The sequence below is a fragment of the Euwallacea similis genome, chromosome 3, assembly GCF_039881205.1.
Source record: "Euwallacea similis isolate ESF13 chromosome 3, ESF131.1, whole genome shotgun sequence".
Lineage (NCBI taxonomy): Eukaryota > Metazoa > Arthropoda > Insecta > Coleoptera > Curculionidae > Euwallacea > Euwallacea similis.
Genome location: NC_089611.1, coordinates 5,294,834 through 5,313,059, shown reverse-complemented (window position 1 = coordinate 5,313,059; position 18,226 = coordinate 5,294,834). Strand labels below are relative to the sequence as shown.

Genomic DNA, 18,226 nt, shown 5'->3' with positions numbered 1-18,226 from the left:
GAGCACAAAGAATTCCTGGCCACTTGTGTTATTAGGTAAGCATGCCTGTCCTTATTTGCGGCTATAGGTAGTTTAGACCACTTTTAAATCAAAGACGTGGTTCTTCTTAGGCGCATGAATGTATTAATGCTTATTTTATGAAACTGAAGCTTTAAAAAGGCATTTCGGTCATTCCCATTCCGCATTTTTTGCACTAATTTTTACATATACAGGACGACACAAAAACAAGTTATAATAATTCTTGTAAGGCGTCGCTAAGAGGGAGATAAACACAAACAGCGCAGTACAGTTCAATTTAATTTATAGATTAAGTTGAGAGGAATCAGGTAGATTAACGTTACAATCTATTTTTTTAACTTATAGTAACAGTAAATATGTTAATCAATTTGTACAAAAAACCTTTTGGTAAACTTCTAAAAAAAATGGCAAAAAATATATTTTTTTCTCCATTGAGTATAAATGGCCCTTTTTAGTTCCTACTCAGAGAGAGTAAAATTGCTACTTTAGTCTTCGAAGTTAAAAGATTTTAACCCTTTTGAGTCCACTGTGCAGTGGCAAGACTAGCAAGACTCTTGCAACAAGGTTGAGATCACATCCAAGACCGTGTATAGCTTTGCAAGAACGAGACTCTCCAAGGAAGACTAGGACCAAGATCAACGATTCTCGGTCTTGTTTTGCCCATCTCATTTTTTCATCTATTCAAGAGTTTGCTATGATACTTGATGAGTGAATAGTGCATTTTCTGTCTTAGTATCACAGCGCATACGAACAAAAAGTAGATATGAATCATTCATAGTGTACCGATCCACTTATGTACTTATACTCGCTACTCTCATACAGAGAAGCAAATGTTCGCAGTACTATCGCGAGCAGCTTATCCCTTCTAAGAATTTCATCAGCATTGTGACATAATTAAGGCAATTTCGTAGTAGTACTTCTATCGTCAAAAAAATATTGCCGGCGTTGAGCCGAAGACAAGCATGGACTAACACGTGTTCGTGTTAACGCTCCGCCTTATTTTCCTTACAACCTGAGCGTACGTAGTTAACTCTGGAGTCTCAAGACTTTATGATATTCACTGAAGGAGTCACAGATTACATCTCTGACGGCCACACCTCAGCAGCAATATGGCCTGTAGTTCGATTGGTTGAGCGACATGCGTCGCTGCCTTCGCCGGCCTTTAGCGGCTGAGGGGAACATTAAAAGTTCCCGCCTCTAGCAGGCCACTAAAAAATGCTCTTTAGTTGCATTCCCTGCAATTGTCCCCAATTTAAATTATTGTAAACTAAAGACAGTGAAATATTAGGTAGTTAATTAAAAACATTGTTAAGAAATGGAAATGAGTAAATTTGTAAGAAATCCAATAGCCGTTTTCGTGTTGAGTTGCAGATGCCAGTAACTCGCCGATTGCTGATGATTACCAAGAGAGGAAGATTAAGGGCGGAATTCTGAATGCGTGTTTTTGCTTAATTTATTTTTTATTAGTACATTTATATTAATTAATTTGGCTGCTAATATAATGCTGGAAAAGATGCTAATTGATGCAAGCTTCGGGTACAAAATTAAAAAAATTAATCTTGGGTGGCTGCCACACTGATGTTGTCAGTGTGGCAGCCACCCAAGTGTCGCTGAGACTGTGAGATAAACATTGCATATTTTGAAACTACTGACGTTAAAAGATTCTAAACAAATGATGTGATAAAACGAACATTCAAATTAACGGCTACTTCAATTGACTAGCGCCCCACTAAAATACAAAATAATTTTTTAAATTAAATTAATGTGTAAATACATTTTTTCCTTCGTTTATTTAGCGCGGCAATTCAAAATTATCGATACTTCATCATTGCAACTATTTCTCTTCAACAACGAAGCGATTTCACACTTTAAATCCCACATTTCGATTTTCAGCAATCATCAACTTTGTTTTCTTTTCATGGAAGCAATCTTGATTTTTCACACTTTTGAATTCATTTTTTTTTATTACGATGACGTATTATATGCTAAGGGTCAGTCTTGTAGTTTGGTGCAAATGTCAAAAATTTCGATTTGGCCAGGAATGCCTTGAAAATCTCAAAATAATAAACATTTAAGGGTAAATGGTGGGAATAACACAGGATTGGAAAAAAAAAAACCTCATCGGAACATTAAAGTCAAATTTATAATACACTTAAAGAACAAAAAAACAGTTTCACGAGAATAAAAAAATCCAAATCTCACTACAGTGACACAGCTCATTGTGATCCTAAGATCCACAAACATAATTTATCCTTAATCAGAGCCGGCTTTGGGAAGTCTGGCGCTCTGGGTGAAATTTTTAATCACCGCCCCTCAAGAAAAATCGCTGACCAGGAATGGTCGTCGCCTAACTTAGCCTCTTCCAATAGAGCCAGTATATACTACCCTTAAGATCTAATCTTACTAGCATAAACTAAATCGATCAGTACAAAACATACATTTTTATATTACAAATTCAGAAAGAAATGCCATTTTCTATATTGCCTCCGCATGGGATTATTTAGGTATTTTTGTCGAATGTGGCCATGAAAGACGATGATGAATGTAAACAGAAAATTGTGAATCACTTGCTCCTTGTATCGAAGGTCCTTTGGCCAAGCTAAGAACGTTGACCGCACTGAGATTTTTCGTACTGAAGGTGAAAAATACAGTGGCTCGAATCCAGATCAGTGGTGCAGTTGACAAATTAAATTTGATGACAATGTTTTAAAACGCGTTCAATTCTTTGTGTCAAGAAAATAATACTAAAATCCTTTCAGTGGATAAAAATAACGTTACAATCATAATCGACCGAATTACCTATTTATACATACAAAATAAAAATTCTGATCTATATATTTAGGTTCACTCATATGCCTGTTTCCAATAAGTTCGCACCGGACTTGTAAAAATGGATTAACTTCACAATAAAATTAAGTTCACAAGTTGCCTTGGATCTTAAATAAATACGAATGGAATGTCAATTTTCTTTTGAATCTATGAGAGAATATAAAAGGCGTCTGTTTCTAGGGGATATACTGATATCCGGTACATTGAAGCAAAGTTGCTCGATCTAGAGTTTAAAAATGTGCTGTTTTAAAATTTGAAAAATTTCTGTGACTTTTTATTTTTTGTTTTTGTTTTTTTAGTTTAAAATTTTATTTTTAATTAAAAAATAATAATAAAATGTTTTTCAAATTTAATTAAATTTAAAAAAATAACCGTATTGTCAGTCTCAGCAACCCTGGAAAAAAATTTATTTGAGAGCATGCATATTACCATCTCAATCAACGATCCGTTTTTTCCTTTTGACAACTTCATTTTCCTCTGAAAAGCACGTGGTTCTATATTGTATCTTTATGCCTTGTCCTCTTATAGAGTTTTGGATGATTTTATTTACATCTTTTTTATCTCTGTCCGACCTAATTCAGTTTGGAATTGTACTGAATTCAGTACTGGTCATGTCTATAAATTATCATAAATTTGTCTTGGCGAAATAAACTGCCGTATACCGTGAATGGTCATGGATGATCATTTAATGAGTACTTCTGTTTGCCGACTCTCATTGCTTGCATGGGTCAGCAAACATCTGTATGCAGAAGATTCAATATGGCATCATTTCTACTGTATGAGTTATTAAAAGAGGGTCCTGCGTCATTTCTCTCCTTATGAAACATTCATGCATTGTATGAGTTTCGAAATCCTGTAAGATTATTCCTGTTGCCAAGTTTTTCCATATAATTTTTTACCAGGTATGTTGACAATTGGTATGATGTTTGAGATTTGCTGCTATATAGACTTTTTCATTAAGTACCTGTATCTGTACCCAGTATCAGCCTTGTAGGGGCGGGGGGATAGGTTGGGCGACAAACCGGGAAGGGTAGCGAACTTTCCTAGTCGGCGGTTTTTCTTGGGAGTAAGGGGGTGGTGATTAAAAATTTCGCCCGGGGTGCCAAACTTGCTGAAGCCGGCCCTGCCTGTGCTTGAATTGGACATGAATATAGCGTTCGCCATATTTTCAAGAAACATCGTTCTTTACTATTAATTCTATAGTTTTTACTATTAAATTCGAAAGTCAATACAAACTCCTTTAGTTAACCCCATTTTTCTATAGGTACAAGTAAAAACATGTAATTTATGGCAATGGCGATAATTTCAGTAAAGGGTTCCATGGTGGCACTTCAAGAAATTTGAAATAAGTGTAATTTCGGCGCTAGATAAGGCGAAGCAATGCAATTTACATTAATTCCGTAACAAGTTCTCCGACATTGCGTGAGACATTGTATCGTGCATAAAATTACAATAAAATTATTTGCATGCAATATTTTAAATGATATTCCTAATCCGCAATATAAGCTGTTACTTAAATTCCACGCGCAACAATTCAATAACTAAAGCGGAAAATGAAAATAGGGAAAGCAGGAATACTGGAAATGCAATAACTGTCAGCTGGAAGCTGGAGCGATTCCTGAGAGGCCGCTGGGATATTGCAAGTAGCTGCACTCGCGTGGAAAATCGTACATGACACGCTCATATCCATGGTAACCCTGTAGGTTATGAATATTACATGGAATACATTTTCATACTTTATTGAACGTGTCACTTTCAATTACGGATAGTGTGCCCGGATTGTTTTACTGAAAAATTTGGCACGTTTGAAAACAAGTAAATGCATGAAGAAAATATATATTCACAGATACATGCATATTAAAACGTGTCATTTTGCCTATGTTATATCCCTTGTCCAAGTATCTATACGGACTCACCCAACACCCTATACAATTAAGCATACCTTTATGATACCTGTTTATGCTTGATAGGTAGCGCTGTCGATGTCTGATCGACGCAACACCTAGTATTGCAGTTATGAAACATGCAAAGCTAAAAACGTTTATGAGCTTTATTTAGCGAATGGTAATCTAAGAAAAATATAATTTAGATCTACCCTCTAGGTATATCAATAATAATAATGAAATCAACTAAAAAATTATTGATATTTTATTACCTCAAAGATTATTCTTGACACAGTGGTGAATGATGTTTTCTGTAGGCATTGATGAACAGTATAAACAAATTAAAGAATAATTCGATCAGTGTTATATAATGTACTACATATATGTAGAGAGAGATGTAAGATCACACTCAAGCCAATCTCACTGCTCAATTTATCCTAATCAGATTTAACAATAAACTCATTTGTCAAGGGTCTAATAAAAGTCCCTTAATAAGTGAGAGAAAAGTGAGTTTAAGGGTAGCAGCAAAAAGTGAGTTGAGAACTAATGAGTGAAGGTTTAGAGTAGTACTTAAATCTCCACCTAAAGTCTCTGAAAACTTGATTGGATATTGAGAAAATATTAAGAAAAAAATGGACTGCAAAGATAGGAACTTGAGTATTTTTAAGGGAAATGAACATTTGATCTTTTTTGAATGCAGTAATCTCTGAAGGTAGATATTTTTCTATGAACATATAAAAGTAAAAAAATTACATTAAATTGCATTTTTCCTTAATAGAAGTAAGGTCATTGATAGATGAACTTGATCCAAGATTGAATATGTGGAATCAAATAAGGTGTGAATGGCAAATTTGTTGAACTTAAATGTTAAGAAACTCAAACACAAGATTAATTATTGGAAGAGGCGTTTACTTGAAATTTAATCTCGTTACTCAGAAGTTGTAGAAATCGACAAGAATATTTTGAAGCAGATTTTCACCCATAGAATTAATGGAAAGGTATTCATTCAAAACTGGTAATATTTCCAAAACGAAATAAAAACAATGCAAGCAAGGAACGAATATATTCTCTCAAAATTAAAACATATTTATAGTAATTATGATTTATGTACGTTCAGCCGTTTTATGCAGTTTACACAATCGAAACACTAGAATTTTACCAAGAGTTCCCACTAAACAATGTAAATTATTCTCCAATTTAACATGTACAATGTACAATGTCAATATTCTTTTCCTTGATTACATGTGATATGATACAATTATTATTAATCCCTTTCACTCTGAAAATCCCCACTTGATGAGCACTGTTATAAAAGGTAAAGACTTTCATTAATGTTCATCAGTTTAGTTCTACTTTCTTCAGGTTCACGGTTTCAGATCTCATTCGACACGAAATGAAAGTAATTGTGAGTACCTTATTCTTTTACTTACTGCAAGTAGATGTTAGTTCCGCAATAAGAAATATTTACATTCACTCTATTTTCAATTTTAATTATTTTATTGGTTTTCCCTGATTTCTGAATTGAGTCTCTTTAACGGTATGAGAATGTAGTGAATTCTGCTGAAGTTACACAATTCTCATTTTAATTTGTTTGTAAGTAATTAGTCACTAGAAAGTATTGAAATTTCCGCTAGAGAACGGCATTTCATGAAACAAAATTAATATCGACTTATTAGTTTTTAAAACTTGTTTTTAATCTGTTACATTCAGTGTTTCCAACGAGAATCGTTTCAAATTGTGCTCTATTTTTCTCCATAATGTAAAAAGTTGTATTAAAATTTTTAGGATTCTCAAAATTGAAAATTGATATTCTTACAAATACATTTAAGATAATTAAATTGTTTGAGCACCTCTCACCTTTCATAACGTGCAGGTTATTGTACGATATTTTTTCTTTTTTCTTCTTTGTCTTGCTCCTTACTTAATTTTTGTTTGTTGCTATTTTTTTGTTTTCAAAAATGATTTAAAATGATGAAACTTCAAAAGGGTGAAAGTTAGGTCTTTTCTCCTCTTTCCTATTTTTCTTGCTCTTTATTTTCCTCATACTTTCTTTTCTTTATACTTTTCGAAACACGACTGGCTCAAGAGCATTTACTTTGTACACTTCTGTACTTAAATTTTCTTTCACATAACTAATAGTTAATCGACCCATTTTGGGCTTAGAGTTTTTCTTTGTCTTGAGGAAAATATTCTAAAACTACCCGGTCTGGTGGTCTGGCGACTGGAAAGTGTAAAATTTCCTGTCTGACCCTTTTTTCTTAACCATTGCAGAAACGGTATTATTGCAGCGGTTCCACATTGTTTTGTATTGCAACATCCCGTTAATGAGGGATGTTAGAATTAGGTTATCCACGTATTCTTTTAGCACGTCTTGCTACTCTTTTAATAACGGGCATTGGATAATGCAGTGTTCTGTGGTATCGACATCTCCACAGTTCTCGAAATTCGGGCCCATTTTCCCTACTATGTAAGTGAGGCTCTTGAAGCCACCGTGTCCGCTGAGCGCCTGATTCAGATAGTAGTTCAGACACCTATACTTAAGATTAGAGCCAATAGCTATAAATCTTTCATTAATCCTAAAATATTCATTCATTATAAATATCACCAGTTACGGTACAATACACAGAATACCGTGGATCTAAGACTTACTCCATCACCTCAATTATGTTCCACTGACTCACACAAACCCGTCTTTTATCCAGGGTGCCTCCTTCATACTTGCTCTGGCGTTAGGCTCCGCACTAGCCGGATATGCAGAGAGCGATGGCCATGACGGTGGTGGTGGATACGACCTTCAAGATCACAGTCTTGGTGAAGACCATGGATGGCAGGCTAGCGCAGGCGGTGGTGACGACGGTGGTGTCGAATACCATCAAGCCCCGACCAAGCACTTCGAGCACACTAAAGCCGTCCCGGTCCATATCGTAAAGAAGGTAGGAGTCCCCTTGCCACACCCAGTTGGAGTACCAGTACCGCAAGTCGTCAAAGTGCCAGTGCCGCAACCTTACCCTGTACATGTCCATGTACCACAACCAATCCCAATCCCAATCTACAAACTAGTGCCACAGGAGATTGAAAAGAAAGTCCCCATCCACGTTGAGAAACTAGTGCCCGTCTATGTTAAAAAGCCCTACAAGGTCGAGATTGAGAAGCATTATCCCGTGCATGTTAATAAGCCATATCCAGTCCATGTTCCAGTCTTTAAGCATGTGTACCATGAGACCAAGCATGAAAAATCTGTAGATCACGGCGGCAAAGGAGGATGGAACTAGATTTGGAGCGTTTTGACTGACTTCTCAAATTCCTGTTGTTTTTTTTTGTATATAGGATGTTGTTAATTTTATTTTTGTATTGTTGACTGTTTATAAAAAAATGAATGGGAGCACAAATGTTTTATTTATTAGCTCCGTTTTAATCGGCTACACGTAACACGATGACAAAATCGATGGCCTTCCATCAATAAATCAATAACTCTCAATAACTATTACAGGCGGAACAGGAAGGCTTTCACTTCTTTATCTAATAACGAATATGTATTTGTAATAGAAAAACAACAGATTATGGAATAGTTCCGATTAGTTATTAGCATTACTTTTCCTGCTGGTGAATGGTTACTTTCACTCAACCATTAAGAACCGTTAATTACGTGGCAGGAATATGATATACTTGACAAGGTTTTGCACTGAAATATTGGATTTTGGTGATGATGTAAAAAGCAGGTTTTTGTAGGACGGTTGGTGAATGTTGAGTGAAGGGAGTGAATGCCCGTTGAAAATTTCTAATACTGGGAAATTATTGTTTAATTAATAATAATTTTTGTTACCAAGAATATCCAGTTTACTTCAGCTTAAACAGTTATAATTAAATATCTTATTGTCGCTTGCACTGATATCAGTACACTTTCAACCGATCAATAAGAAATTCAGTGGGATAAATCCAACCCATTTCAGTTTTGAAATCGCTTTGATGTGGCATGATCTTTATATTTCCGGATCAGTTGTTGCTTTTTATGGGAAAATACATTTTTAACCAATACTCTGAGGGACTGCTACAATTTTTTTGTATAAAAAAATATATCAAATCGTAATTGAAATCAGCTAAGAGACAACTATCGAATAAATCTGTAATACACAAGGTGTGCCGGTCCACCAAAAGCTACTGTTGGCTGAGCCACATTCATTGTGTTTAACATAAAGGTGAGATATGAGGAATGTCGATGGAAGAAAGTAATTTCCACCAAATGCATGACGATAATAATGGAAAACAAATTGTATGTATTGTAAGAGGATTTATTGCTCATGGTGCTGTGACGGGTTTATCGCTCTAACTTAACCAATCATGTTTACTTCGTTGTTTATATGTTTAAGGTCAATTCTAATTTTTATGAGTTTTAACGAGCGCAACTTGTGCAATTTGAGATCATGATTTGGTTACTAGGCATTTACCGTCTTGAGATTGTATAGAAAGGTTAGGCGGGAATAGATGTTGGCTGTACCCATTGTCTCGCATCAAATAGATTAATAAGTAATTAGTGAATAATTCAGTTTTACATTAATAAGACTGCGTTATTTTGGCTGTTTAAATGTCTCTAGCGAATAACCAACTGCAGCACTCGACAAACCTCCTCAAGAACTACTAAGCAAACTCCAAGTCAGCCTTTTCAAAGGTTGCCTCCATTTACATTCTTGCCGCGATTTGGGGAGCAAGGGAAAATGGTCTAGCATCACCAGGGCTGTTTGATGGTAATAAAAAGTATGAAACTGTCGGCAGTTTAAGCGGCAGTGGTAGTTTTCATTCCAAAAGAAGCTTGGAACCCAAAAATACTTTTTTTGAGCGGAAGAGAGGGCCACCACTCATTTATTTTTTCCATAAGTACAGGTCTTACCAAGTTTGGCTCCCTGGGTGAAATTTTTAATCACCGTCCCCTTACTTCCAAGAAAAACCGTTGAAAAGGGGTCAACGTCGCTCTTCTTGGTCTGCCGCCCTGGGCCGTCATTCAATCTCAACCGCCCCCCACAAAACTGATACTGGGTAATAATGAAGTAAAAAATAATAAATGTTTCCCTTTACTCAAAGTACTTTCATCTTTTTGTGAATTTCTTGAAAATAATGAACCTGTCTGAACCTATTCTGGTTTGCAGATTGTATTTCAACAGATATTCGGCTTAAATAAAAGGTACTATAAGGGATGAATCTTAAGAAAACGATTTGAATTGATTTAAGCAAAATATATAATGTTTGGCAGCACTGGTACAGCCACTGGAGTATTGGGAATACTCTAAGGTAGAAGACAATTAATTATTTATAAAGTTGAATGAGCCTCTCTGCTTCTCGGTGTCCAGATTCAATGGCGCCGTGAACTGTTGAGAAGTAATGAGGATGAGTGGCCTCACCAGCAAATAAAACTTTGGGTTTTCCAGATTTACTATTCAGTGGAGCGCCCAGCTTTGCTGGAAGATTTATTACAGTTGATTTGACAGATTCGTAAGAGAAAGACCCTCGGAAGTGTGGATTACTGTACCACTTCGATCTGCAAAATGGAATATTGTTCAGACGAAGCGCAAGTAGAGTTATCAGATGAACACATAAAGTTAAACTTAAAGATCAATAACACTATGGAATCATTAAATCTGGTTTTTACCTAAGTAATTTATCCGGCATTGTAACGTTATAATGCGGGGTTAGGAATTTGTCAATGATAAACTTGTGAGCTGTTAAAACATCTTCATCGGTTAGACTTTCAATTTGAGGAACGTATTTTCCTGCGAACCACGAAATCAACACGTTTGAGTTGTTTTCGACCTCGGTAAAGCCAACGCTGTTTAACAACCATTCCATGTTTTTCTGAAATTTGTGCACGTAACTACAGGGCTATCAGAGCGTCACAGAATGTTACCTTCTTAAGTACTTCTTTGTCCTCCTGGGTAAATACAAACATATAATATGGAGAATTCCACCACTTAACAGGAAAGTGTAAAATGACTTTCACTATGGCTCCAAATCCCGTTTGCTTAATTGCCTCTACCTTATCTTCAGAGAGTGAAGGACTAAATAGGCCTTCATAGTTTGCTTTAAGCACCCCCAAAGAGGGAGTGAAAATCACATGGTCTGCTAAATATTTGTTCCCATCAGTTGTAGTTACTGTTATTTTGTCTTCATCCCAGTTGGTGATGTTATCGACCTCTTTGCCCAAGAAAATTTTATCGTCAATCGGCAAACCACTGTTGTTGGGATATTTCTCCATCATTATTTCCAGTATCGTCTTGTATCCCTGACCATTCCAAGTCATGTATAAATCCCCGCTACACAATTTGTATTCAGTGACACTTTTTAGATCATTTAAGTCAAGGGAGTTATCGTTCGCGCAGATATACGCATCTACAAACTCAACTGCTTCGGATAGGATTTCAGCTTCTTTAGGGTCCTGAATTGTTTTTGAAATTTCTTTTGACCTAAAAATTCCCTAATAAATCATTCAATCTATTTCCATTTGAGCACTGAGGATTTTTGATTACTTATATGCCTTACTTGATCTTCAAACATTCTCCTACCGACTTTACGCCTTCACACCCTTCAGTAGTTCCATTGACGACTAGGGATTCAGCGAATTGAATTATCTTCCCCCCAATTCTATAATCAACCTTTTCGCCATTTGAACGATAGAGTTGGAAGCCCTCCACAGAATGTTGCAATATGTTATATGGTTGTGCCATTGAATATACAATGTTTCCCTCCTGGCCATGGCAGAACTCTGCCCCTAAATCTACATAAGCCTTACCAAATGGGACACTGTGGATTCTTCCACCTAAAACCAGAATGAAGGAGTCTTCCTTTATGTTTTCCCACGTTTACTTCTAAAATTGTGCAACTCCTCTATTTTTGCGCTAATTTCTAACTACCTCTACCGATGTTTTGAGTTTGATTTGTTTGACCTCCTAATCCGACCTCTTAGTTCTGCCTCGTAACTTATTTTTGTAGAAAAATTGGATTCTTACTTACCTATTCTGTTCTCAGCCTCAAGTATCGTTATATTGGTGAAATCATTTTTAAGCAGTTTTGTAGATGCTGCTATGCCCGCAGAACCGCTGCCGATGACTATAATAGACACCTCAGAGGGTGTTGGCTCACCCAATAATCCTCCAAGCAAGGAAAATATCACAATTTGTTTAAAGATCCACATTATGGATCCACCATAAAAAGGTTATCTACAAAAGTGTCTCTCGAATGCTAATAATAAATTATCGTACATATATTTAAACAGTTTAGAAAATTATGTAACTAGTTGTGATGATTTTGTTTGTAAAAATTAAGATTGATCGAGTTCAACAGTGGTGGAGATACGGATTTTTGGTACTAATAAAATAGAAGTGTTCGTAAGGCATTAATGTAAGGTACCGTGTGAGAGGCGCTATACCTTACAATTAAATTGTTGCAGTTTTAGCAGCAATCGTCTTTTTCAGGAACATATTATTACACATCAAAACACACCCCTGTAGGCAGCAATTTCCAAGCTAAATTAGGAAGGCCTCTATTTCGAAAGAATGGAAAACCAGCTGTTCGTGTTGCAAATGAATCAGGGTACAGCGAGGCTGCCAGACTAATTGATCTGTACGCTATTAATGAGACTAATCAGTCAAGTAATGCCATTGGCCTATAGATTAAAGTAGGTAACTTGCACGTTTATCTGAAAGCTCCACCACTGGGCGCAACCTTTTTCGTCCACTGGTTCATTGGTCAAATTTGAATTGGAATAAATCAAAATACCCAAATTTATCTAAATAAAAACACATTTAAATCCACCATCCGGATTACCAAAAAAGTATATTTCGCTTATCTACATACTATTCAAATCGCCCTTGACCCTGAAGCATGAGGATTTTCTTCGACTGCATGATTCGCACTACATGTCGACGGTATCATCTGCACTTTATTATAGGAGAAAGCATTTTTCAGTTTTACTCTTACATTATTAGTATTGTTCGAATTCAATTAAAAAATACTCAGGCGTGACTGTAAGTACGAGAAAATTTGCCTTTGAGTGTCTATTTGGACTGGCTCGTTCAGATTAAAAATCAACAGGTGGGATTTGAGGAGGTGCTGCCTTAGGTAAACTTTCGTAATATCCCTGTTCGAGATCAGGATTCAAAGGCTGGTTAGTTTTTTTGAATGCTAGAGATTCTTGACGAATTTTGCCATCATGTAGTTCATTTTTCAAACCACTTATCCAAATCACTAGTATAATCACCAATAGCGTCACGAACCCCAAAACGGCCCCCACGTAGACTTTGAAGAGATTCGTGTCTGTGTACTGAAAAATAAAATATTTGTATGGAAGTTGATGGAATAAAGGTTTAGAAGAAGTGAACTTAGCATTGCCTCCTCTTTTTAGTAAATGAGACATTAATCTATAACTCTAGGACTCAGTTCCTGGATCTTAGAGAACCAGTTGATTTGCTACGTCAATTTCTTCTGGGTCGTTGCACATTCACAGTAATAAATAAACAGCGGAGTACCATAATTTTAAACTTACCAGCATTCGAAGACAAACAGAGGCGTCAACTAGAGAGTTGCACTTTATACACGATTCTGACCCAGGATCGGGCTGATATTTTCCTTCGGGGCATATCTTACAGAATGAATGGACGTTCTTGCTGTATGTATGTCTAGGACACACAACTGAAATGCAAGAACAATAAGAGTAATTTTGAAGATCGTAAAAATCAACACGTTTTTAAAATTTATATGGTTTGATAATATAAAGTTCAATTAAGTTTCTGAAGTCTGGAATAAAAAAACGTGGTTTTTCAAATAACATTGCTGCGTGGACAATTCCTGGAGATTATGTATAAAGTTTGGGGGGAATAATAAGCTCTGAAGCTGTACGAGGATCTTCCAATCATATCAAATCAGTGCACCCCATTAAATGGCGGAACATTCTTATGAATTTTTAGTACCAAATTTATTAGTGAGGGCCAGATTTGGCGACGGCCCAGGGTGGCTCAGCGGTTTTTCTTAGGGAAAGGACAGAGGTGATAAAAAATTTAATTCAGGACATCAGACTTGTTAAGACCTACCCTGTGTATATTAAAATTCATTAAAATATGAATTTACCATACCCATTTATCACGTTTCTTGATTAGATGGTGAACCTACTTTTTTCATTTCGCATTATTCAGAGTGCGTTATATTAGTTATTTACCTAACAATTATGGGAAGTAATATCTTACCTCACACTGATTGTATATGGCAAAGCACCCTACAATATTATATTTACGTTACCACATCTTGAAACTCAAAGAATAGTTGTATGGGTCCCCGTTACGACCTTGGTTGAAGTACTTGTTCCTTCAACGCCCATTTTTGGTTGATGATGTGAGTTACTTTTCCTATTAAGGAACAAAAAACTTACCGCACATTCTCTGTTTAGTAGCTTCCAACCCGTATCCCGCTGGACATGTCACTATAATTTTTGGCTTAGTAGCTACCGTAGTTTCATTACTAGTACTATGTTGAGGGTTAAACAATATTTCATGCAGTTGATCTCTTTCAGAAAATACTGAAATAGACAATATAAGGAAATTCCATTCCACTTAGGGCCAAATTATTAATGAGCTGTTAACTTTAACCTCAAGTTGGCATCCACAGCAACCAAAAATATACTAAAGCTCAATTTCAAGGTTTCTATAAAAAGCATATCAGAGCCCTAGTCGATTTCTTCATTTCCAGAAAACTTATTTTACTATGTATGTCATCATCAATTTACCAGAAATATTTGTGTATTCGAGAACCTTTGCATTTCTATACACCATGTGTACCAAGTTCTCATAAAATGAAAATTTACAGTTGATGCTGCAGTTTGATTGGAAAAGGAGAACTACTTCCGGATTGCTCTTCATATGAATTGTAATGTTATAATAATTATCCTCTTCCTAGAAAGTATAGATTAAATGGTGCATAGACTATGTTGCTACTTATTAATTGAAATATCCCTTACCCTAACTAGGCATCGTGGATTGTCTACTTTCAAATTACATATTTCCCGCCTACCGGAACATAAAAAAGGACTAAGAAGCTTAGGAATGTGCCACTTCAGATCATGGCCAGTTTGAATACTACAAGAATCATTGATTCTATAAAAAATATTCAATTTGATCTCGTAGATGGGGAAGTTTAGTACTTCCAAGTTGTGCCAAGATTCAAACATCATCGATTGTTTACTTGCTAGAGAACAAGTATAGTTACCAGCACTTTTCGGTGAAATTCGATGTATTGCAAGTTTGTCGTTCTTTTCAGGCAACTCTTCCGCTGAAAGCAAAATAAATATTTTTCCTGATATTCCTCCTGGACCTGGTGCAGTTTCTTACCTATTGTGGAAGACAAAGATTGAAACGCCCATATAAAGGTGGGCTCCTCCTCTGGGGGTGCTTTGGTCAACTCCTTTTTGAAATCATTGCCACAATGAATCGTTACTGATTCAGTTGGCAAACAGTATAAGGTTTTATCTAAAAAAAAAAAAAATCTTTAGTGGTTAATCAATAATTCACTGCAGCAAATTAAATAAGATGTATGTCCGATTGGCTCAGAAGACTTGAAAAACTTCCACAGTTTATTGATGAGATGAAAGAACTCCAACATGGAGTTGAAAATTTAATTGGTAAAAGTAAAAATTTACCTTTAAGCGGCAATGTAAAGTCGCCCTCGAATACACCATCAATACTATTGAACTCTAATTCAGCTTCGTACTGCTTCATGCTGCTTTCGAAATCAATAATGCTGGTCCTACGTGTCCTCAAGTTGGAAGTTTTCATTTCCAAAAGGTCAATTTGAAAGAATGACTCACAATAATCGGTAGTAGACTTAATTTTCTCCTTCTTTAGAATTCTGGTCTCCAATGTATGCAAATACATCGAAATGTTGCAGAAGCAATGAATTCCCGTTTCAAAGTCACGTTTCATGCAGCTTTTTGGATAAGATTCTGATATTAGTGGTCTATAATGAGTTAGGCGGGTTGAGTCAATTTCATGACTGTTCAAAGCCTTGTATTTTATATCAATTTTGCGCATATATGAGTTGAAATTCTGCAGAGGCTCATTGCCATGTATCAAAATAGCTATATTCCGAGGATGAATCTCTGGAATTGTAGTCATTAATTCATGAGTGTCAGAGATCCTGTAAAGGCTTATTTCATGTATCGTTTCAGATTTTCTTTGAAGCTCTTTGGCTGCCTCAGAAACGTTCTCCTTTTTATCATAAGTTTTATATGTTTTTTTAACGCTTTCGGTTTGCTTTTTGAGTTTATGAGTTGTTGGAGATTTTATTTCTTCAAATTCCTCTTCCTGATTTTTTATAGGTTTCTCATGGTTAGCAGACCTATGACCATTAGATTGAATTCCGGTTTCCATAGCCGCTAACTCGGAGCTTTTCTCAGCTACAACAAGTTTATGAGTAGCGTGAATTTCTTCATGTTTTTCCACCTCTTTAGTCTTTTTAAAAGCTTTCAATTCAGATGCTTTAAAACGACGTTTCTGCAAACCCCTGGTATCAACTTTGTGCGTATGATTCTCGGTTTTTTGATATGATTCAGAACTCATGCAATCTTCACAAAGACTTGTTCCACCATCTACAAAGTTTTTCCCAATTTTAACTCTGGTTAAAACTTCATCAAAATGTCTGCGATGTGAACTCCCTGATTTTTTAGAATGCTTCTCAACAATCTTTGGTGCTTTTGTGGTTCTTAAAGAAGTTTTGTGTTGTTTTGAGTTACCACTTGTTTGCCACTGGCTAGTTCTTGTAATGTTTTTTTCATGTTTAGGGTGGCAATATTTACAAGGTGTAGTACCCAAACCCAAAAAAAATCCCTTGACCTCAACAGTGGAATATAGGTGTAGGATTTCCTTAAATGTATGCGATTTTCTAGACTTCTTGTGGTATATTGGAAATGCTGATGGTTTCACCTTAAATTCCTTACCAGTTTTGCTGATAATTCTCAAGCTTGAAGCGGGAGAAATTGACGGTTTCATTTGTTCAGTTGTTGCCAAAAACTTTACTAATGAAAATTTTTCTCTAGTTTTTCTTTGGACCTTAATACTGCCGTGATTATATGTTGATGAAGAATCCCCACTTGAAAATTCACTCGATTTAGCAAAAGTTTCATTTGCAACTACTTCAGTTTCAGAAAATCCTCTTGATGCCTGTTCTTCCTCTGTTTTACCAATTGCTAGGATTTTAAAGAAAGAGCGTTCATTGGATTCATCTAAGACTTCACTGGGAGTTGTCTCTTTATAGTGAGATTTTTCTTTTGAAGTATTCTTACTTGAGTGAGTCTCGTCTTCTTCACTAATAGTTAGATTTTTTGTTGAAAAAGGTTCACTCCATAGAACTGACAATTCATCTGAAGGCGATTCTTTGCGATGAGATTCTTCCTGTACAGTAGTGCCTCTAGTCACAGTTTTTTTTCTTTGTGAGGTCTCGCTCCCTGGGGAATATTCAACATCCTCTGGAGCTTCAGTATCTTCAGTATTTTTATAGCTCTGGAGTACTTCAGTATTTTTTGATGTATGAAAAGTTTCATATATTTCTTCTGATATTTTCTCTATCTTTTCTGATTCTGTCGTTTTCTTAGTAACATCAGGAAAACTTTGAGTGTAGTCTTCACGAACATAGTCTGAACTCTGATCTGTATCAGATTCTGAATGAAATTTTGAAATATTTTCAATATTATTTTTAACTGATATGGATATCTCCACATTTTCAGAGTTTTTCTCTAACCCTTCACTAATACTTAAATGATCTTCACTAAAACCAGACACTTCTGTAGTACTGTCTCTTAATGTTTTAGTACTCAGAATGATACCTTCTTCAGTGTTTTCTTTAAGTTCTGATTTGTCTGATTCTGTAGTAGTAGAAGTAACTTTATGGCGTTCAGTATGTGACTTAAATTCTGAAGAATTTGTTTCTTCGTTACTACCGGTGTCAGATTCTTCAGATGTTTGTTCGCCTTGTTGAATTATTTCTGAAGTATGAGGGTAGTAACCAGGTTCTTCCAAAGTATGACGCCCTGAGAGTTCAGGATTTAGAAAACTGTCTTCGTCTGTGCTTTCTTCGTGTTCGAATTGACCCTCATTTAATGTAGTTTCGCGGAGTTTGGTAAGAGATTTTGAAGAAATTGGTTCTCCAACTAGGGTGGTTGTCGAAACTTCGCCTTCATGAATTATTTCTGATGAATGATTGTCGTGCTCGGATATCCCTGAAGTAGGATATTCAGTTCCTTCATAGTTCTCAGGATCATATTCTTGACTGCCAATACTCTGCGATGGCGCAGTGCCTGAAAATATTGATTCTTGCTCCTCTGAGGCAGATAGAGAGTGTTCAACTGTACGGGTTTCAACATTTTCTTTAGATGGTTCTGTGAAATGTCTGTTAGTGGATTCTGGAGAGTGGTGCTCTGAAGTTCCAATTTCCACATTTCCTTCAACAGATTTAAAACACTCATCAAC

At 36.0% G+C, this 18,226-nt stretch overlaps 2 protein-coding genes across 3 annotated transcripts in view; one reads left to right on the top strand and one right to left on the bottom strand.

Annotated features, from left to right (window-relative positions):
• Positions 1-6,031: 6,031 nt before the first annotated feature.
• LOC136419603 (uncharacterized) overlaps positions 6,032-18,226 on the top strand; it is a 69,929-nt gene continuing 57,734 nt past the window's right edge. The window contains exons 1-2 of one of the 2 annotated variants that reach the window (XM_066406073.1): positions 6,032-6,135; positions 7,433-8,039. In XM_066406073.1, the coding sequence (XP_066262170.1) occupies positions 6,124-6,135; positions 7,433-8,002 (582 nt within the window). In that variant the 5' untranslated portion in view covers positions 6,032-6,123 and the 3' untranslated portion in view covers positions 8,003-8,039. Of the gene's footprint in view, positions 6,136-7,432; positions 8,134-18,226 lie in introns of those variants that run through there. The other variant, XM_066406072.1, reaches the window with a different exon arrangement.
• LOC136420010 (spermine oxidase-like) lies at positions 9,944-11,977 on the bottom strand. The gene is made up of 5 exons (XM_066406636.1): positions 11,730-11,977; positions 11,259-11,535; positions 10,627-11,182; positions 10,372-10,574; positions 9,944-10,260 (listed from the first exon to the last, which is right to left on the bottom strand). Exons 1-5 carry the CDS (start codon positions 11,908-11,910, stop codon positions 10,029-10,031), a joined length of 1,449 nt encoding a protein of 482 aa, XP_066262733.1. The 5' UTR covers positions 11,911-11,977; the 3' UTR covers positions 9,944-10,028.